The 22,711-nt window shown below is 47.3% G+C and overlaps 1 protein-coding gene across 1 annotated transcript in view; it reads left to right on the top strand.

The window, feature by feature from the left end:
• Window positions 1-436: 436 nt before the first annotated feature.
• The window catches only part of LOC146337001 (semaphorin-7A-like), a 57,233-nt gene continuing 34,958 nt past the window's right edge, over window positions 437-22,711 (top strand). Inside the window, exon 1 of the mRNA XM_084816880.1 lies at window positions 437-682. Coding sequence (XP_084673006.1) covers window positions 553-682 — 130 coding nt within the window. The 5' untranslated portion in view covers window positions 437-552. The remainder of the gene's footprint in view (window positions 683-22,711) is intronic.

Raw genomic sequence — 22,711 nt, 5'->3', positions numbered from 1 at the left:
AGGCTGCTCTAGATGCCAGGAACCCAATCTCCTTAGCTGGGCTTGACTACAACTGGGCAGACTCAGGTTCAAACTCCCTGGGAGGCACTACAGCTCAGTGGTAGAGCACCTGACAGGTTCGATTCCCGGCATCTTCAGGTAGGGCTAAGAAAAAATTCGCACCTGAAACCCTGGAATGCTGCTGCCAGTCAGCGTGGACAACACTGGGCTAGATGGACCCATGGTCTGACATAAGGCAACTTCCTATGTTCCCCGTACTCTCAGTCGGGAAAGCTCATGGGGTCGCCATCTCTCAGCCTAGTCTTCCTCACAGGGGCATTGTGATATTCGAACCGACGGGTAGCTAGAAACCTTTGAGCTCCTTGGGAAAAGGGCGGCATCTCCCACTCCCGCACATGGAGGCTTTGCCACGCCCACACCGCTTGCCCCGCCCCCTGCTCAGATTGGTCAGCCACAAAGTACCGAACATGTATTTATGCCTTGCTCAGATGCGCCGGCTAAAAAAGCCTCAGCAAAATTGTACTTTTTGGCTCCCGGGAGATCGGGGGGAAAATGGGTGTCGAGGAGCGTCGAGCGGCCCTTCTCATCGTCCTTTGGTCCAGTCAGCTGCTGCTGCTGCTGCTCGGTCCAGCCTCCGCTGCGTATCCGAGGGCGAGTCCGAGAATTGTCGCTTCCTCGCGGGGTAAGACTGGGGGCAAGGCGGTGTGCGCGGGATCTTCCGGCGAAGCTGGAGAGAAATGGACCAGGGCGCAGGTGAAACTGACGCGCGAAGTGTGCAAGGCTGCCGCTCGCCCGCAGCCCCCTCTCCCCTCTTTTCAAGCAACTTTTGGAGCTCTTTGCGCCGTCTGCGCCATCGTCGCGGGAGAGGCTTTCGGTCCAGGCTGGCTTTTGATGTGAATTGTTGGGATGCTCCAAAAATGGGATTTAAACAACAAAGCAAAATGAGGTTTCATGTCCCCGCCGTAGAGCCTTCAACCGGGTTTTAAAAACGCGTAAGAAAATTACGCGGCACGGGGAGGGGGGGGGGATCAGAGTCCCCGTCCCCTCCCCCCCCCCCCGTTCTTAGACGGCTACGCGGGGCGGACAAAATTTGGCTAAAGTTGGGGAGAGTCGGGCTTGTGGATTTCATCAAGCCTCCCTTTAATTTGAGCCCTGTTCTAGGCGAGCTTTTAAAGATGTGAGGTGCAATCCTATGCATGTTCAGGCAGAAAAAAAGTCCTTCCCAAAAGATACATTCAGCCTGATCTATTTTACCCTGCTTTACAGGACTATTGTGAAGTTAGGCTGAAAGAGAGACTATGGCTCATATGACTGGCTCATAGTTATGACATATCTGAGTGGAGAGTTGGACCTGGCACTGGGTCCCTAGTCCCATACTCCATGACCATGCTGGCTGGGGGATGGTGGGATTTGGCGTTGTAGTCCTACACACCTGGAGGGCGCCAGGTTCAGGAAAGTTGTACTACACCACAGTGTGAGTAGAGTCTACTCAGATACAAGTCCCATTGTGTTTAGTGGGGACTCCTCCCAGGTAACACAGCTTCTGTCCTTCGCTCTACCTCACAGTTAAATCACAGCCCTGTGCACACTTAGCTGGCAGTAAACCCCCACTGAACATGGTGGATCTACTTCTGAGTAAATATGCATAGGCTTGCTCTGTTAATGTTCCCTGAGCTGACCCTTATGTAGAAGGATGGGATAAAGAACAAAGAAACATGCATAAGATTGTGCTATGAGGCTGAAGTTTGAATCTTACCCATGCCATGAATTTACTAAGGGCACAATCCTATACACGTTTTGACAGAAAAAATGTCCTACAGCTCCCAGAATTCCCCAGCCAGCTTTGCTGGTCACTTGATTTACAGCCGTGGAATAATATGCCTAGAGTATGGGATTGTTGTAAACAGCTTTCCTCTAAGGAGCTCAGGGCAGTTTAACCTCATAACAACCCTGTGATGTAGGTGAAGTTAGCCTGTTCAGGGCCATCCTATGAGCTTTGTGACTGTGCAGGAATTCGAACTCAGGTCTCCTCAGTGCTCTGCTCTTGCATAGTGTTTGTGAAGTGCTTTTGAGCATGCTCAAATGCTATATGATTACTAAAGTTCCTAGAAGTTTAGTAACTTTAGAAATCCCCCCTCAGAAAACATTTGCTGATGGCTGGATGTATCAAAATGGTTTCTTTCACCTTCAGATTGCCTAGGAACTGGGAGAGAGCAGGGATGTTGTGTCCCCCTGTAGCTTCTGCATGCGCCTTGGCTCATTTGCTTGAGCTATCTGTATGTCTCTGTAGTACAAGTTTTGTAACTAACTGTTGTGTGGATTATGGAAATAGAACTAGGCGTGGATGATGGTCCACTCTTTGCTCTGTGGCAGGAAGATCGCCAGGTGACTCCCTGATCACTTGCAGGTCCGTAGGGTTAGCATAATAATTAAGAGGACATTAATGGTTTGTTTTTCTGAAGGAATCTGTTGATGAAACTAACATTCTTTTTTGTTCCCTTGGTCCATTTTTTCATCTTTGTCTCAGGAGATTTCCTTGCTATTTATCTCTCATACCCTTTAGTGGAACACCTGAGGGGTGTGTGTGTGCATGCATGATTCTCGAGGGACCAGTTAATGCTTTGACTTATATCCTTTTAAAGTTGCACGTTACTATGCACCTCTGCATTTAAAACAATCTCTTATTTAAGCTCCTTTTTCTGAAGCACTTCCTTTCCCTTTTCCCTTTTCCCTCTTCCCTCTGCATCCTTTTTTCCTTCTGTGCTGTGTCTTCTTAAAGCCTGTAGTCAGGGACTGCCTTTTTTGCTGACTGGCTGTAAACCACAATCAGGGGAGTCAGATGGTGCCCCCAGGCCCTGTTCCCAACTTCCGTGAGTTCAGCTGAAGGTATAAATGGGATTCTATGTGCGTACAATTATGCACGTGGTTGCAATCACTGTCTGGTCAGGGGGATACAGTCTACCCATGTACAGTTGTATGCATGTACAGCTCCATCCACACCTTCTGGTGAATGTTTTCAGAGGTCAAGAGTGGGGCTGGGGCATGTGCTGCATACTCCCCCTTCAAGTGTTCACTGAACATGGTAGTCAAAGGCAAGACTGGGGCGAGCTTAAAAATGTACCAAAGAGCCCCTTTTAGCTGAGTGGTCATCGTTAACCAGAGAAATTATAGAATAGCCCATGGCTGGGTGCCGTCGTGGTAGATCCTTGGATTAACATCTTGGAGGCGACAGTCCAAGACACTTTGATGTCTCATATGGCAGTTAAAAATATATGGAGTAATTTTCTACTTGCTGCACTTTAATTGCACCCTGTGGTCCACCAAGTGAAGTAGGCTGCCTCCCTTTAATAGTAGGGTGGCTACGTCCTTCCCGGGCACTCTGCTTAGAGTGCGTGTGTGGTGTTAATTCCTTAGAAACTGGGCCCTGAACCAGGGGTGGGAAGATGTCAGGCTTGTGGGCTATACTTTGTTGGGTTATTTTACCAGAACCCCGAGTTCTACCAACTGGAACCCGGTGCAAAAAACACACACTTTGTCGTAAAGAATTCTGAGCCTAGGAATTTGTTTTGAGAACCAGAACTGAATGAAGCTCACAGCTGGTCTTCCTGTGCACACGTCCACTCCTGGTTTCTCCATGGTTTCCTCATTTCAGCAGTATAATTTAGGGCAGGGGTCCCAATCTAGCCTGCCAGGTTTTGTGCGTCTTTCCCCTGCCCCCACCTCTTTCTTGCAACCACCAAAGTTGGGTGGCTTCCTGGCTTTTGTGTATTCCTCCCCCCCCCCACTTCTAAAAGGTTAACATGCCTCTCCTACCGTTTACTTGCTGGCAGTAAGAGCTTTAAGTTAAAATATGCTGGCATTTTTGGCCCCACCCCTTTTGAATTCAGCCCCACCCACCAGTGGAATGCGGCCCCTGAGAGCTTCTCTGGAATGGAATTTGGCCCTTGTGCTGAAAGAGGTTCTGCACTCCTGAGTTAGAGAGTGTGTGTGCATGTGTCCAGGCAGGATTCATTCGGGTGCAGCTGCTGTTAAACAACTGCAAGTTAGAGATCAACACTGATCTACCTAGTTAGAGATCAACACTGATCTACCGCAAACAACTCAGGTCTACCAGCAGAGGCAGGTTTAACTTCCACCCACCCTGGCCCTAAATGAGCTGTGCTGTAGCTGCATGCCTTTTCTGAGAAAATGACTCCGCAGCAATGTTTGAGGGGGAACAGTTGGCCATGGGGGCAAGGAGTCAGACTGAGATCAGCACACACAACTGTATGCTTCCTTATGCAGGGAGAGGGCACCAGGGGGTGAGAAATGTCACTGACATGATCTTGGACTCCTTAACACGAAGCCCAGCTCATTTTTAGAGCAGGAAAGCCATCATGATCTTGGGGGCTTTGGATTGGGGGGGGCGGGTTGTTGGAGGAGGCCTGCCCACCCCTCCCGTTCCCTTCTGTGATGATGGTTCCTTTTGGGACAGAAGACATGCCCAATTAAATCCACGGTTGCATTTAATGTGTCTGTGTTCTTTTTTAATTAGCAGGGGCTGGTCGTTGAGACTGTGTTGCATGAAGGGGGCTGGTTAAGTCTTCCCCCGTAGCTTGGTGCTGAAAGATGCAAAGCTTCACTTTGAGGGGAGGGGGAGATCTTTCTTGGGATCATGGCATGGGGGAATGAGTGAAACCCCTCTCCTGACATGCTGTAATCCTGATTGCTCCCTGTCTATAGCTGCTATTAAAAACAAAACACACACCTTAACTGCCATCTTGCATTTAACCTAGCCTACGGTGTAGCTGGCCCTCAGTTCTTTAAGAGGGCTTGGGGGTGAGGGCAGCATGATGAAGTTAACATTTGAGGGAGTCAGGGTGGGACTTGTGGATTTAGTGAAGGGCACCAGGGATCTGTCATCTCCCCCCACCCCCACGTGCTAATTCATGCTCTGGCTGCCACTCCTGTCAAATGACCAGTCTCCGTTGGCTGTATTTCACGAAAAGATCTCCACAGAGAGTTTTTCAGTTGTGCCCACGTTGATGGTTCTTCCAAAAAAGGAGAAGTGGAAGCCTTAAGGGCTGAAGGAAGTGTGCGTGGGGTGTGTGTGTGGTGGAGTGGGGTGGGGGGCTGACAATAGGACTTTCTTTTTCTGCAGCTTTTTTTTGTTTTATCTTGGATCAAACTGTTTTCATATCCAGGAAGGGTTTCGGCTTTTGCTCTCTTCCTCCTTTAAATCAGCCAAAGCATTTAGTAGGTGCTGTTTGTTCCTTGTTTCTATAAGAAAATGGCGAGAGAAAAGAGGGTTGATAAGAAGATGAGGAGATTCCGTGGAATCTGAGAAACCCATTTTGGAGTGATGGTTGGTCCAGTCCTCTCTGCCACAGACCACAGCAGGTTCCTAGGGTGCAGCTCTCCAGGGTCAGCCGGATCTCAGGGATGCATCCAGAAGAGGAGACCACACCTGTTTCCTCTCTTGGGTTCTGCCCCTGTGCTGATTCAGTGCCTCCGATCCTGTAGCGATCCTCCACCTCTCCCAGCGGTACATGCAGTGGATGCTGGTGGGTGGAAATAACAGCCGTTGGGGCAGGTGGGCCAGTCTTGCAAGGAAAATAGGACACCCCCCCCCTCTTTCCCATGCCACAAGATATTTAGCTGCCTTGGCTTGGAGATGTGGGCTCAAACTGGATCGTGTAGGAAGGACTTGTTCAGATGGCCCCTGCTTTAAGTCCTGTCCTTCTGGAGTACCTGATAATAAATAAGTGTTGGTGACAAAATGCTTGTTTTTCCTCATGTGTTGAGAATGCAGTTAGGTGAGGATTGGCTTGTACGAGGAGGGACTCTAAGCTTGGGGTCAAGCAGCTGCTTTTGATGCAGGAAGTTCCAGGTTCAACCCCTAGCATTCCTAGTTAAAATAGGGCTCTGAGAACCTCCAGATGTGGCTGGACTCCAATTCCCATCAGCCCTGGCAAAGGGTGAGGGATGATGGGAGGAGTAGTTTGCCAATATCTGGAAGGCTATAGGTCCAACAGCCCTGAGTTAAAAAGAACAGGAGGTGATGTGAAAGGCCCTTCTCCAGCTAGGTCACCAGTTCCATTTGTGAACATCATCGCATGTGCAAATAAAAATGCATGGCATTCACTTGTCCCTGGGATTGTTTCAGCAAGGCTTGTAATCTTTGGTGGTAATTGACACAAAGAAGCCACAAGACCTTCAGGCGATTGGTTTTGTGATGCACTGTGTTTCAGGCGTAGTAAGGAGGCTGGTTGTTAAAAGTGTATCTGCTGATAATGGGGCAAGGTCCCAAAAGGATTGCATAACCTGGAGAAACAGTCTGACTAATGCAGTAGGGCTTTTAAAGTCTCAGAAGGATGTACGTGCCAGAATAATTCATGGCTTATTACCTAATTCCTTACCTCATGCTTTACTATTGTTTGCAGGCTGCTTCACACAAAGGCATTACTCTGCCCCATAAAGAAAGTGATAAGTGTTAGGTGTGTGTCTGTTTTCACCATGGACTGTGTAGGAAGGTGTGGCCAATTATATGTGTACAGGGGGAGAAACTCCCCTGACACGGCTGGAGTTGCTGCGATCGTGGGTTCCACAAGTCCTGGAAGAAGAACCGAGGGCAGAATCCTAAGGACTAGAAACTTGATTTCAAAAATGTGGCAAAGAAAGATAGGGTTGAAAGTGCAGGGGGAGTCTACACAAGCTTTCCAGTGGGCAGATGGTGGGATTTGGTGCACTGCATAGCTTTGAAAGTCACTTCAACTGATCAAACCACAAATTTTATTCTGCTTCCAGTAAGTTTTCCTGCAATAGTAGTCACAAAGGCATGTGTGCATACCAGAGAGGACGTAACCCTGGTCTAGCCCACCCTTCCTCTAGGGCAGGAGCTGACTGCATTGTTGTCGTCTTGCAAATGTTCCTGCTGGGTGCGGTGGCTTGTCCTTCCTCACATTGGTGTGCATTGAGGGAGTGCTGCAATCCCTTCCCAAGAGTTTCTAGGGGTTTTGCTGTAGGGCTCTGTCATCCAGCTACCTCCTTTGTCGAGCTGGGGCAAAGATTCCTGGGACCCAGCCAGCCATATCTGACTCCGTCTCCTTCCTCTTGTTCCCTGTGCTGGCCGGGATCAGACCAAAGGCTGGTCTAGTTCAGCATTCTCCTCCATTTGGACTGCCCCCCCACCTCCAGAAGATGAGAGGGAAATAGGACCATTCCATCAACCCTGCTGGCACTCTACTTAATTTTTTCCTCTTTCCTGCCCATCCCTTTTTCCTTGTGTGTCGCGTCTGTTTAAATTGTAAGACTGATTGATTGTAAGCCGATCTAGGAGCTTTGCTTGGCTGAGGAGCAGGATAAAGATACTATAAATAAATAAAATACTTTCTGTTTCCACCGTGGCCAATCAGCGGCCTGTGGAAAGTGTCACGAGCAAGGCATGAGTGCAATTGCATTTCCTCCTGCTCACGTTCCCTGGTCAACTGGAATTCAGAGGTATACTGCCTCCGATACTGAAGGTAATATGTAGTCATCATGACTAACAGTCATGGAATGTAACAATGATGAAGCTGGAAAACGTGGTTAGTAATAGTATGTGTGAATATAAATAAATATCAGATGATGCATTTGCATAACAATTTACAGTATCTGTTTCAACACACTTCCTTCTTTGCTTCTCTGTAACTGCCACAAATTTAGCAACTTTGTACATAATATATGCCCTACTATTGACTGAATGTTTGCCTTCGGGATGTCGGTTAAGTATTTTGCTCTGATTTTTTTCTTCCTTGATTATCTATAATATATTTGAGACAATGGGCTTCTCCGCACAGGGCTTTTATCCTGCAATTGGGCTTGGTTACTCACGGAAGTTTGTAGGTCCTTTACATGACATCGTTAATCTCCAGGGCTCCTCCCGTGCTAAATGAGCTTGATCCCGTTTTTAGAAAGATTGGCGATAATGAGCTATCAAATTACAGTGCTTGAGTTCCTTTGTGAAAAGAGGAAAATCTGCAATAAGAGGAGCTAGACCACAGTGCCATCTAGTGGCTGTATAATGAAACATGTAGGACATGCAGATAAGGGGGAAAAGGTGGGAGGAAGGGAACCGTGTGTAAGGGGAGCCTGTTGTGATCTGGCATTTAAAACGGAAGCAGAAAGCCCAGGTAAAGTTGTGGGATTTTAGCCAGGTGTAGAAATGCACCGTGGGTAAAATCCAACTTCAGTCCTACTTAGAACAGACCCACTGAAATGAACAGGAGTTAAGTTAGTCATCATGACTGACTAAAGTTTTATTCATTTCAGTGGGTCTACTCTAAGTAGGACTTAGGATGGATTTTATGCACTGCAACATGGGCAGCCCAATCCTATGTTTGTTGACTTGGAAGGAAGTCCCACTCTGTTGAGTGTGCCTTGCTCAGAAGTAAATTTACTTTGAGTTGTGATCATATTGATACAATATATGGGGATGTGTGTTTTTAGCTCGCTCAGAAATATAATACTTGCTCTATTGAAGGGGTGCAGAATCTCAAGCTTGGGGGCCAAGTCTGGCCCACCTGGGGTCGCAGTCCGGTCCTCCAGGGTCCTCCAGATGTTCACGCTCCCTCCCCCTGGCCCCTTCCCCTTCCCCCCAACTACTAATCATTTGGTGGTTTCCCGGCTGTTGTGCAGTTTTTCCCCCATTCCAAAAAGCCGAAATGCCTCTCCTAGGGCTTAGTGACTGGGAGGAAGAACTCTGAGTGGAAATATCATGGTATTTTTGGCCCTGCGTCTTTGGCCTTCAGACAGGTGGCATGGAGAGAAGGTGAGGGGAAGAATCCCTTCTCTGCACTCATACCTCAAACTGGTTCCTTGCTCCTGTTTTATACAACGCCAATTAACATTTTCTATGTGCTCAGTTTCTCTGCTGGATAATGTGCCCTCCACTGCAGCTTTTACCCCTGCGAGGGAAAAATATGTATGGGTATTCATATCTTTTCCCCCAGTGTGGATGAAAACCAGTGTGGGGTTGGTCTTCAGCAGAAAAATGTGGTGATGGTGGGGGAGTTAAGAAGCCTCTTCCCCGCACCTCATGCAAATGTGGCTTACCCAGTGGTTGCATTGCATTAAAAAAAACAAAAAACACTTTCACAAAAGTATCATAGAACTATGCAAAATGTGTAGTTCCACCTAATATGGGGAATCTTGAGCTCTGTTCTTCGGGGAACTCTCAATTTGTCATGTTACCATATCTCTGTTCCCCCATGTTCTTTGAGGGAACACTGTCTGGAGAGACAGTTCCCCCTTTTTATCTCTTGCAAAATCTCCCCTAAACATTTTAATGTTTCTCAAGACTTCCATGCTAGTTGCAAATAAACAGTCAGTCCAACCACCTTTTTTGGAATGTGCCCCAATCATTAAAAGGCTGCCCTTGCTCAATTTCTTGTGTCTCAGGTGTCTACTTGTGTCATGAGAGAAGGACTCTAAGAGCCAGTGTGGTGTAGAGGCGAGAGTGCTGGACTGGGAGCCGGGAGATCCGGGTTCTAGTCCCCACTCGGTCATGGAAGCTCACTGGGTGACTGTGGGCCAGTCGCAGACTCTCAGCCCAACCTACCTCACAGGGCTGTTGTTGTGAGGATAAAATGGAGTGGAGGAGGATAATGTAAGCCGCCTTGGGTTCCTTGCAAGAGGAAAAAAGGTGGGATATAAATGCAATAAATAAATAAGTAACATAAAAACTACACTGGTCTTAATGGTAGAAGTGACAAGTGTTGATGACAGCAAAGCACCCCTAGTCCTTAAGTATATATACCATTGACAAAAACCAAAGTGAAGGTACAAAAATATACACAATTAAAATGATATAATGTTCAAAAGTACAAATATTAAAAACATTGTATCCAAAACATAGGTGTCGCAATATATAAAAATAAAATCAGAATAATTTTAAATTGGAGCTCAGGCCATAGACGCAGTGAGTATCGGTTGCTTTTTAAAAGCGTAATTACTTTGTTGAGACTCTGATAGTGCAAATGCTTTGTTATGTTTTTATGTTGTAGTTTTGCACAGGCTACTGACGAAGATGAAAAGTTGAAAAGTATTTGGACCATTTATAGTTTTTAAAGGGTTTTATGATTTTTTTTGTATTTCGTCCCGTGGAGGCTGGTGGCTCCGATACGGTGGGTAGTGAATCCACTCCAGGTTTCAGTCAGAACCAGTCAGAACTCTAAAGAAGCTATCCAAGGTGTGAAGTGAAGCATCTTGGGTAGCTCCTTTAGAGTTCTGACTGAAACCTGGAGCGGATTCACTGCCCCACTGACATCAGAGCCAGGAGCCGCCACTGATTTTGTCATATGTGTCCTTTTATATTAGTTCAACATTTTAACATCACAGTTGGGTTTTACAATTCTGTTTTTATTTTATATATCATGACACATACGTTTTAGATACAGCATTTTTAATATTTGTTCTTTTTAACATTTAAACAGTTTAGTGGTGTATATTTTTGCATCTTAACTTTAGCTTTTGTCAATTATCAGTAGCAACTAGCAAGTCACCTGTTCTCTTTCCACTGGTGCAGCTGGGTCATTTTAGATCCTGGACTTCATGGTTTTATAGGGCCCCCTTTAGATGGCCGTGTGCATTACTTCAGCTGCAAAGCACGCAGCAAACCTTTTTCTTCCCTCCCTCCAGCCACCATCCCATGCTTTAAAACTGCTTCTATATTCCTTCAGCAAAAGTATTTACCAACCTTGTTTTTAAAAATAATTTGAGCATGTGCAGTTCTTGCCTTTTAAACTCACTTACATCATAGCGCCCTCATGGCTGCACTAATACAGTGCCATTTGCATCTGCTTCCCTGGTGCCCTCATCATCTACCACTCACTGGGTGGTCATTTGCCCACCCAGGCTGCAGAGCCATGAAATTTGGCCCCAGGGTCTTAGCTGCACCATTGTCTTTGACATGCAGCCTCTTAATCTCTTGGCAACCATCTTGGGCCAATCTGTGAAGTTGTGGAAAGGACCATTTCATTGGCATTCCAACAACAAGAGTTTACATGGTGCAAAAGCAATGCTGGAAAGTATAATTGCAGAGGTGCCAGCAGCACAGGAGTATAAAGGCAGCCTTGTCGGAGCTTGGGAACCAAATTCCAATTTGGGGAGTGCCTTGGGGGACTGTATTCCAGCAGTGGGTGGGGCTAAAGTCAAAGGAGGCAGGGCCAAGGACAATGGGTTGAGCCAGATGTAATTTGGACCTCTCCCCTCCAAGCATCCAGGCTACAGCTCACTTCCATGCACAACTACTCAGGGGTAAACCCCAGTGTAATAGCTTTCAGGTGTACAAAGTAGGGCTCACTTCTAAAATTTAAAGATATTTAGGGTGCAATTCTACGCATGTTTAGACAGAGAAAAGGCCTACAGCTCCCAGCATGCCCTGGCCAGCATGGCCAGCTAGGGCATGCTGGGAGTTGTAGGCCTTTTTTTTTCTGTCCAAACATGCATAGTACTGCATCTTAAGCTGTGTAGTTCGGGAATGAGGTTTGCTGACACAACCCTCTTCTCCCCACATAGTCCACCTATCTTCTTTGATTGCCTGAGCAGGGCTTGAAAGAGTTTGAATTGGAGCAAATATCATTTGTTTATATTTGAGTTTCAAAGTTTAAGCCACAGTCTCTCCAAGTTAATCTTGTCGAAGGCTGAAATGAGATATCTCAAAGCTAGTAGAGCTGTTTCTTTGAGCCTTTTGTATATATCATATCATTTACTTTAGCACGAAGCCTTGATCTATTGTGTTTCTCCACTTTGTAAAAACCCGTCAGCAGTTATGAGTACCTCTGTTTAAATGGCCCAGGTTTTTCATCTTCTTAAGTAAACGTGTGCATATGGCTTCAAAGCAACGTCTGACACTTGCTGGGTGATAATTGCTGGGGACACCTTTTATTTTGTATTTTGAAAACTGGCAAAATCATGCTTCATTCCCAGTCCTTTAATGCTATTGCACTCAGGCCCCACGCATGGGTTTTCCATAGGCAGCTGGCTGGCCGCTGTTTGAATAGAATGCAAGAAGATATGGACTTTTGATCTGATCCAACATGGCTCTTCTTATGTTCTTAATCATGCTCATTCTCCATCCTTGAGGGATATGCCATATTTCAACAGCCTTCCCAAGGGCTGGGCCACATATTCAAGTTGCTTTGCACAATATGACAACCCATGGTGGTTTGTCAGCCTTGTTTGTTTCAAAGTGGTTTGTTATGTTGTCCAAACCTGGCGTGATGGCTTAACCGTGGGTTGGTAACCACGCACAAGACACTTTGAGAACCAATTGACCTGGATCGCATGACATAACAACCCATCATGGCCGATCAGCTGTGGTGGGTTGTCATGTTGTATGAACCTGGTGTGGTTTCTGCAGGGTGGCTAATTTTCACAACCACCCTGAGAACCCATGACTTGTTGTTGGGTTGTTCATACCCATGGTGGCTTTTTGTGACGTCCGAACCCAGCAAGGTGACTTCATCATTGGGAATGACTAGAGAGCCACCCAGCAAGAGTGGAGAAAACTCCTGCTGCCCTTTGTGATCTTGTGGGGCAACTGCCACTCCCAACTCTGCTTAGTGCCCTCTGCCCTGTGCTCCTAACACTCTAGACGAAAGTACACCGGAGAGCGTCTCGGACATGTTCACGATCTCCCCCTACTCCAGCACAAGTGTTTAAGCATTCCCCCCTCCTGATTTCAGCATGAGGGGGGAAAGCTTAAATCCCCCCTCCTAAATTGCCATGGGCCTGAATTGGGGGCCATGTGCACTTACTCAGAAGTATGTCAATCATACATACATACAAGACGCGCGAGATGCTCATGTGGTGACTAACTTTCTCTCTATGAGGCATGTGCCTCCTCCAAAACTTTGCAACTCTGCAACTTCCTCAATCTTCCCCCCTCCGCAGGTTTTGTTTCATGCGAAATGCCCCTGCTTCTCCCTCCACCTACAAAGGCTTTTATCTGCCAGTTCGGCGTCAGCCCCACTCCACCCCCGTGCCTTTTCATCTCGCGGGCGTACGTTGAGTGGCCTGAGCAAGCTGCCACTGCAGAGGGACGGCACAGCTCAAGCGACTTGGCGCCCCGATCGGTTTGTTGCACAGTCCTGTTTGGACAGCATAGCTGCACGTGTGAACGTGTGTGTGTGTGGGGGTGCAGGGCCGATCGCAAGGGTGGGCATGGTTGGGCACCTCCAGGGGCCCACAGACAAGAGCCCCCGGGACTTGCTCCTCCTCTTCACCCTTGCAGCCTGCCTGTTCACCTGCCTGTTCACCTGCCTCTCGCTCTGGCCCAGACAATGGAGGTGGTGAGAAGCATGAGCAGGAGATGCCACGGCCTCCTTGCTCCCTGGCTCTCTGCCTGTCAAGCAAGCCAGTGGGAGCAATGGTGAGAAAGAGGATGAGGGGCAAGAGCAGCTGGTGCCCATGGTGGTGGGATGGTGGACCCACTGAGTCAGGGGCCATTGAGGAAGTCTTGCCCAAGGGCCCTCAGAACCCTGGAGCTGGCACTGGTCTGTGCGCACGCGCGTACACGCGCATAGCTGCTTGAATCGGAACAATGGTCCATCGGTCTGATCTCGGAAGCTAAGCAGGGTCAGCCCTGGTTAGTACTTGGATGGGAGACCACCTGGGAATCAGGCTTCCCGCACTGAGCAGCGGGGCGGACTCAATGGTCTTGTAGGCCCCTTCCAGCCCTATGATTCTATGATTCTCTGTCTGGATTGAACCTGCCGGCCCCATCTCTTTTTCTCATCTGGCTTCAGGAGGGTGGAATAACTGAGCTGAACTACATGCTGCATTGTTCATGCTTTCCTTTCCTTTTTAAAATTATGCTTGAACTGGTCACTCCCCTGCCCCTATTTTTAAAAAAGGAAAAGCCGGCATGCGGGTCCTGTCAGCATGTTCCAGATCAACCTGGCTTGGGGCCTTACACCAATTTCTGACCTCCCAAATCCCTCCTCCTATTTGCCCCTCGAAAGGTGCTGTGTATTGCAAATGGGGGAAATAACAACCGGCGAGAGCAATTGTTTTGACCAGAAGCTGGTATGGCCCCCGTATGCTCTGGAAAATAAGGGGCCAGCTCGAGCACACTTAACAAAAGAAGCATGAATGGCGTAATGTGTATTTGAGCACATTCACATATTATTATTTTTAAATGGTTTGCAAAAAGCTTAACTACTGTAGCTCCCCCAGAGAGTTCTGGGAATCAAGGATGTTTTATTGAGTGATCCCCACCCTTTCCTAGAACTACAATTCCCAGGGACCCCAGAGTTGTTGTTGTATAATGTAGACATGCCCTAATAAAACACAGGCACAATGTGTCCCCCCCCCCCACGTTCCTTCCAGGACACAAAGCTGGCTCTAGCAGAAAGCTCTAGACATGAGTACCACTTACTCCGGCTCCACCTTCTTCCAATGCAGTAGCCCAAAGTTCAAGAGATCTGCTGAACCTGCCAGTATGCCAGTCTGGTCCTTGTGATTTCGAAAGCAGTTTTGAAGGTCTCTCTTTGCCACCAAATATGCCCATAGACAGACGCTGACTCATTTGCTATCTATATTTGACCCTCTGGCAGAAGGAATATGAACATTGTATATTTATTTTTGTAATTCCTCTTTCCTTCCTGAGCAATTTATATCCATGTCTAACCCTAGGCCTCCCTCCTGTGGTTGTGACTTTGCTTGTTTTAGCATCACGCTGCGATGTGTCATGATGTAACAGTATTTACGCTTATTGACAGGATGGATTGATTTGGGGTTGAGCTACATCTGAAGAAGTCAATACCATGTTCCAAAACTCGTATGTATTTCACAACATGAGCATGGTGTGCGCGCATACCCACATGCATTTGCTGGGGATAACCTGTGGAGGGGTGTGCTCGACCCTTCTCCACCCACCAGGTCTGTCCTGTAACACCTCCCCCAGGATATCTCTCATGCCATGCCTTGAGCTGGCCTCCGAAATCAGAACTGCAGCCTGATCCTCTGCATGGTCACCCGGACAGAAGTCCCACCGTGTTCAATAGAGCTTACTCTGGTGTTGCATCACGTTTAGGCTGTGGCAATGTGCTCTATCCCCTTCATGGATCACTGCCTTGTTGTGGCGAAGGGGCTTGCGTAACTCAGTGAAGCCATAAGCTATGCCGTGCAGGGCCACCCAAGACGGACAGGTCATGGCAGAGAGTTCTGACAAAATGTGGTCCACTGGAGAAGGACATGGCAACCCACTCCAGTTTCTTGCCAAGAAAACCCCATGGAACGTATCACAAGGCTAAAAGAGATGACGCCGGAAGATGAGCCCCTCAGGTCGGAAGGTGTCCAATATGCCACTGGGGAAGAGCAGAGGGTATTTCCAAGTAGCGCCAGAAAGGGTGAAGCGGCTGGGCCAAAGCCGAAAGGACACTCAGCTGTGGATGTGTCTGGCGGTGAAAAGAAAATCCGATGCTGTAAAGAACAATATTGTTTACGAACCTGGAATGTAAGATCAATGGATCAAGGTAAGCTGGAGGTGGTCAGACATGAGATGGCAAGATTGAGCATCGACATCTTGGGAATCAGCGAACTAAAATGGACAAGCATGGGCGAATTTAATTCAGGTGACCATCATATCTACTACTGTGGGCAAGAATCCCTTAGAAGAAATGGAGTAGCACTCGTAGTCGACAAAAGGGTGGGAAAAACAGTACTGGGGTACAATCTCAAAAATGATAGAATGATCTCAGTACGAATCCAAGGCAAACCATTCAACATCACAGTAATTCAAGTCTATGCCCCAACCACTGAGGCTGAAGAAGCTGAGGTTGATCGGTTCTATGAAGACCTACAACACCTTCTAGAACTAACACCAAAAAAAGATGTCCTCTTCATCACAGGGGATTAGAATGCTAAAGTAGGAAGTCAAGAAATCACCGGGATAACAGGCAGGCATGGCCTTGGTGTACAAAATGAAGCAGGACAAAAGCTAATAGAGTTTTGCCAAGAGAACACGCTGATCATAGCAAACACTCTTTTCCAACAGCACAAGAGATGACTCTACACATGGACATCACCAGATGGTCAATATCGAAATCAGATTGATTATGTCCTTTGCAGCCAAAGATGGAGAAGTTCTATACAGTCAGTAAAAACAAGACCTGGAGCTGACTGTGGCTCAGATCATGAGCTTCTTGTTGCAATATGCCAACAAATTTGGAACACTCAGCAGTGGCCGCAAGATTGGAAAAGGTCAGTTTACATTCCAATTCCAAAGAAGGGCAACGCCAAAGAGTGTTCAAACTACCGCACAATTGCGCTTATTTCACATGCCAGCAAGGTGATGCTCCAAATCCTACAAGCTAGGCTTCAGCAGCATGTGAACCGAGAACTACCGGAAGTACAAGCTGGGTTTCAAAGAGGCAGAGGAACTAGAGATCAAATCGCCAACGTCTGCTGGATCATGGAGAAAGCAAGAGAATTCCAGAAAAATGTCTATTTCTGCTTCATTCACTACGCTAAAGCCTTTGATTTTGTGGATCACAACAAACTGTGGCAAATTCTTAAAGTGATGGGAGTACCAGACCACCTTACCTGTCTCCTAAGAAACCTGTACAAGGGTCAAGAAGCAACAGTAAGAACCAGACATGGAACAACCGATTGGTTCAAAATTGGGAAAGGAGTATGACAAGGCTGCATACTGTTGCCCTGCTTATTTAATTTATATGCAGAGTACATCATGAGAAACGCCGGGTTGGATGAATCACAGGTTGGAATTAAGATTGCCGGGAGAATTATCAACAACCTCAGATACGCAGACAATACCACCCTAATGGCAGAAAGCGAAGAGGATCTAAAGAGCCTCTTGTTGAGGGTGAAAGTGGAGAGTGCAAAAGCTGGTTTGAAACTCAACATTAAAAAAACTGAGATCATGGCATCTAGCCCCATCACTTCCTGGCATATAGAAGGGGAAGAAATGGAAGCAGTGACAAATTTTATTTTCTTGGGCTCCAAGAACACCGCAGACGGTGACTGTAGCTATGAAATTAAAAGATGCTCCTTAGGAGGAAAGCTATGGCAAACCTAGACAGCATTGTAAGAAGCAGAGACATCACCTTGCTGACAAAGATTCATATAATCAAAGCTATGGTTTTCCCAGTAGCATTGTATGGCTGTGAGAGCTGGACTATAAGGAAGGCTGAGCGCCGAAGAACTGATGCTTTCGACCTGAAAATATTGAAGGCAATATTGAAGGCAAAAGGAGAAGGGGACGGCAGAGGATGAGATGGCCAGATAGCATCACCGATGCAATGAATATGAACTTGAGCACACTCCGGGAGAGAGCGGAGGACAGGAAGGCCTGGCATGCTATGGTCCATGGGGTCATGAAGAGTCGGAGATGACTTAACAACTGAACAACAATGTGCTCTACGCAGGGCCAGTCTTGAAGAGCAGCTGGAAGCTTCAGCCAGTGCGAAATGTGGAGCTTGGCAGCTGACCGCATCAAGATCGCCTCACTCCAATATCAGAAGATCGGCACTGGTTGCCAATTGTTTTCCAGGCTCAGTTCAGTGTGCTGGTTTTATCTTCAAAGCCAACCGTTGACCACAACTTCTGTCATCCTCAGCCAGCAAGGTGGTATCGTCCAACGATCTGGAGGGGACCCGGCTAGGGAAGAATGGAGAAGACAGTACGGGGCTAAACGGAAAAGTGGTCTGACCTGGCACAAGGCCGCTCTCTCTGCTTGCCCGTGTCTCCTCAGTGGCCGCCCAGCTTCAGAGTTCCTCTCAAGCCGGGGAGGCCGGTGCTCTGCTTTCGGTGGGGCTGTGAGTCCACTCAGGGTTTCAGTCAGAAGGAGCCGGGATTCTAAAGGAGCTCTCCAAGGTGCTGGAACTATTTGGGGGTGGGGCTCAGCACCTCGGAGAGCTCCTTCAGAATTGTGGCTGGCTGTGACTGAGCCCCGGGATGGGTCCACGGCCCCACCCCAACGGGAGCCACCAGCCTCCACTGCTCTCAGAGGAAGCCCATCTTGCAGGCCTGCCAGTCGGCTGAGGGCAAATCTACTCTTGGTGTTGAAATGCATCTTTGCACCCCGATGTGCAAGTTTAGTCAAATGCGCCAGCTGGCGGGTCCTAATTCATGGGATGAAAGCAGGCACGGGTGTGTGTGTGTGTGTGTGTGTGTGTGTGAATCCTTTCCTCCTCTGCTGTGGGCCTGAGAAAAATCCCTTTCCTGAGGCTGTAATTTCCTTCTGGGCAAGATTCTTCCATTGGTGCAGTTCATGCTGTGAGTGGAAGCTTGGCTGACCACTTCCACATCTGCCCCCACTCCCCACAAGTGCAGGCATGAGCCATTCAAATTTTTTCCTATTTGCATTTTTTGGCCAATTGTGGGTTTGTTTGTTTTGTTAAAGTTCCTAAAATGTGTACCTACTTAAAGGATCCTCTGAGCAGGCAGAGACTGCCCTCTTCTTCATGGGTGGTGCTGTCTGGGTTCCATCAGTAGCGGCACTTGGGCTTGAAGATGGGAAATGGAAGGACTTACAACATCTAAATGAAATGAGCAAGCAAATTTGAGCTAGGAGGATTCACTGCTCCCCTCTTTCCTCCAGTTCTCCTCTGCAGGGGTCTGAGGCCAGGGCAGCTTAAAGACCGCCTTGTCGGCGGCCAGACAAAAATACTCCCAGGGGCCAGATGCTGCCCTTCGACAACTGGTATGATAACCTCTTGGTTCCAGCCACAGTAGCTGGATTGCTGCTTCCCATGACTGCTGCTAGAAACAGCACAACAGCCCACCCTTGGGAGGGGAAAGCCAGCTAAACACTCACCCCACCCCAGGACCACAATTGCTCGGCGGTTCTTAATCTCTGATTGCATGGTGCAGCTGGAGCAGGGAGGCGAAAAGGATCTTGGCTCATGGTAATGATGTGGGTTCAGCACTGTGTCCAGGAAGTCCATTAGACACACCTTCCGCATGGCTGGGAACACAGGGCTGAGAGAAACTGAAGCTAAAAATCCACCCATTTTGTTGCCTGTTCCGCAAAGACAATATCATTCTTTGTTTGCAGCCTTGGAGGCTCGCTCTTCTGCGTGGCAACTCCTGTTGCTGGGAATAATAGCAAATGCTGTCAGGCTCACTTCCTACAGAATGTGTAGGTCTGAATTTGTAGGGATCTCGGCTAATGGTGCTTTCTTCTCGGAAGCTTTATGCTGAGGATGCCGGGCATTTTAACAAAAGGTTTTGCAACTGGCAAAGTGCTCACGATGCTAGGCAATCAACCATTCAATTGTTCCAGACTAGAGGACCATTTGGGGTTTTATTGCCCACCTTTTTCCTGAAGAGAACCCATGGTTTGTTGTTCGGTTGTGAACTGTCGGTTGTTCATGGTTAACAAACCATAGTTTGTTAGCATGGCTGAGTTCAGACAACACAATAACCCACGTTTCAACACCAACTCATGGTTCAATGACAACCCACACTCCACCTATACTCAACCACTGAGTGTGGGTTAACGTATTGTCTGAACCCAGCCAGTGGTGAGCTAGGGCTCGACCTTGAGTCTGTAGCGCACAGCCTACTCAAATGACCACCCAGAGAGTGGCAAGTGCAGATGCAAACTCCATTTTATTTGTGCGGTCATGGGGTTGCTATAATTTAGGTGAGTTTAAAACTGCACATGCTCAAAGAGTATTTTTTTTTAAACTTTATTTTTATATCATTTTTCCAGTACAATGAACATGGGCTAAACAAAGCCTGAAAGAGTTGAAGAAAACAATCAAACACAATTAAATTCATTTAGGATGCCCAAGAGTACAGAACTGCAAAACTTTCAAGCTAAAATCATTTTAGGGTGCAATCCTATGCATGTTTAGTCAGAAAAAAGTCCCACAACTCCCAGCATTCCCCAGCCAGCCATGTTATCCTAAACATGCATAGGATTGTACCCTCAATAGGTTAGCAAAACCTTCTAATGATCTGGAAGGGCTTGGCTCAGGGATGTATGATGAACATTCCATAAAAACGGGTACCACGTTGCATAAAATGACCTTTAATGACTTTCATAATGGTGGCTAAGCTTGTCCATCAATAAATTATCCCAAAGCCTCTGAAACGCGAGACTATTATTTTTTAATATCAGCATTGGCAAACAGTTTTGTTACAGTTCTAATATATCTGGAATGTAGAAGCAGTTTTAAAGCACAGAATGGTGGTTGGAGGGGGTGGGGTGGGAAGAGAAATGTTAGTTGTGTGCTCCACAACTGAAGTAATGCTAACCCCCTGCCCCCCGAGGGCGCAATCTTATGTATGTTACACAGGAAAAAAAAGTCCTACAATTTCCAGCATTCCCAGCCTGCATTAGGACTTTTTTTCTGTCTAAACATGCATAAGATTGCATTCCAGGACCATTAAGTCCAGGGGCTAAAGTTACCTAAAGGCACAACTGTACATGGATCACATTTCTTTCGTCGTGAGTGCGTCAGCCGGGGCCTGCTTGAAATAGGCTGTGCATGAGACCTTGGGGAAAATTATCTTGTGTGTAGAACGACATGCGTTCCATCCTTGAGTAAAAGCTGCAGGAACATGCAGATGGCTTTTAAAAGGCCTCTGTGTTGACCCAAGGATTTGCCGCTTGCTAATAATTTTAAACATTCCCAATAAGCAAAGGTCAGAATGGTCCTTAGATTCTGCTCAAACGACCTCCGTTTGGCTTCCCGAGAGGTCGCTGCTCCTCAGCTTCCTCTCGGGACGTGCAGTTCTCTCTGCCGTCACGCTGCGTCCTTCCTTCCTTCCCTCCCTTCAGATTACACTCCCGTTTATGTGACTTCATTGTGAAGCTCAAAGTATTCTATTCATTTCTGTCCATGCTGGCAGCCCTGCCTGGCTATCGCTGCCTTTGTACAAAGGGCAAGTTCGAAGAGAACACTGGGGACGCTGATAGGTTTGACCAAAGGTGGCCAATGAATAAAGGCCCCCCATGTCATGGCATCCTTTGTCTCAAAGCTTTAGAGAACTACCATTTCCCTCCCCACACCACACATTTGCAAATGTTATCTCGAATAATTTCTGTCTCCTGCTCTGAGCCAAATGGCTTGGCTGGACTTGTCAGTCTGCTATCTGATCTTTTCCCAGGGTTCCTTTACAGGCCATCTCGGAATGGAATAAATATACAAAGAGCATAAATAGCTTGCACAACTAATGGTCCAAGAGCCTCAGGCCTACATATGTTCCAAATGTCCCAATTTACCAGTACCTGGAGGATCAGCTTAATGGTAGGGCCGGCCCTGCTTTCAGGGACAATCTCTCTCTTCTGGTGCTCTAAATTACCATGCCTGCTTTCCCCCCCTATGGGTGATGCCTTGCCCGAGGCTGTGCAAAATAAATGAACACTCATTCAGATGGTAATTGCCTCTCTTCCACTGATATTTCAAAGCCACGAGGCTGTTTGTTCTTGGGTTTTAGAGGGAGACTGTAAGCACCAAATTGTCCTATGATATGTTATGCACATGTTAAGCATCCTATTTTCATTTGCAATATGTTGGGAGGTTAGATTGGGCTTGTCCTTGCTCAGTTTTTATGTGGGTGGTGAAGACGTTTCTGTTCCATTTGGCTTTTAATGGTTTTTCATGATTCTGCTCTCTGGGATATTTCAAAGAAATTGTTTGTTTGTTTTTAAAATCTGGCTGTTTGTAAGTTTTAGATGTTCTATTACGTACACCACCTATCAATATGACATGACAGAGCCTGGCTTTCCCCAAACTAAATCCCCTCCAGATGTGTTGGACTACAACTCTCCCCTTCACCAGCCGGCACAGCCAATGACCATGCTGGCTGGGGATGGCTGGAATTGTAGTCCAACACATTCGAGGGCAACAAGTTGGGGGAAGCTGATGTTGCCTGTGAAGGGGGTGGGGGTTACACTCTTTTTTTCTTTCTTTATCCCTGGTTGAAACACTGCCAAAGAAAACCTGTTGGACTTTTAGAGAGCTGAACAAGTAATAGTTCCTCAAAGGCTCAATATCACTGTTGTTCATTTTTCTCTTATCTTGGCTCCAAGCGCTTTAACTTTCTTGGGTTCAGATTGAAACAAAGCCACATCCCAAGGACAAGGAAACAAGTATAGCTTTGGCGCCTGGAGATTACTGTTTTGCTTTGTGCTTGTGGAAAAGCAGGGTCTGGAAACACACGTTTCTTCTTTTTGATTTTTAAGAGTTTCTCCCCCACTCCTAGGAAGCAGGTCATACGGAGGCTAATTTGGGGTGGAGGCAGAACACCACATCAAGTTGCATCATCTTCAAGGTCTGTTCAAAGCCTGCTTAATCTTGAAGAATCTACCTGCCTGTGTGCTTTTCCAGGCAATAAACTTTTAGCCTATGTGCTCTACTGGACTTTTTCATCAGGGTGCCTTTGAACCAGCCACGACTGAGGTCTCTTGCAAATTGCAGTAAATCATTCGCTTGGAGAAGTGGGTTCTTCTGAGCCTGGCTGCATCTCCACTTCATCCCTGCTTAGGTCCTATGGAGTGTGTCAGCTTTGCTGTCCTGGATGCTCTGGAATCTGCTGCTCCGGGCACTGTGCTTGGTTGATTCTGTGTCGGCGAAAGCAGCCACTGGGAGGTGAAACGCGCCCCCCAGCATTTCATGGAGGGAAGCAGGGGCACCACAGCGAGGGTTCAAGGAGTCCTTACACAAGTCTCCACTGCCGCGACATCTTACCTGGCGGTTCTGCTGTGCCTGCTGTA

The sequence above is a fragment of the Heloderma suspectum genome, chromosome 11 (assembly GCF_057233095.1).
Source record: "Heloderma suspectum isolate Gila_16-S chromosome 11, 16-S_ref, whole genome shotgun sequence".
NCBI lineage: Eukaryota > Metazoa > Chordata > Lepidosauria > Squamata > Helodermatidae > Heloderma > Heloderma suspectum.
This window is presented reverse-complemented; position numbering and strand designations above follow the sequence as displayed.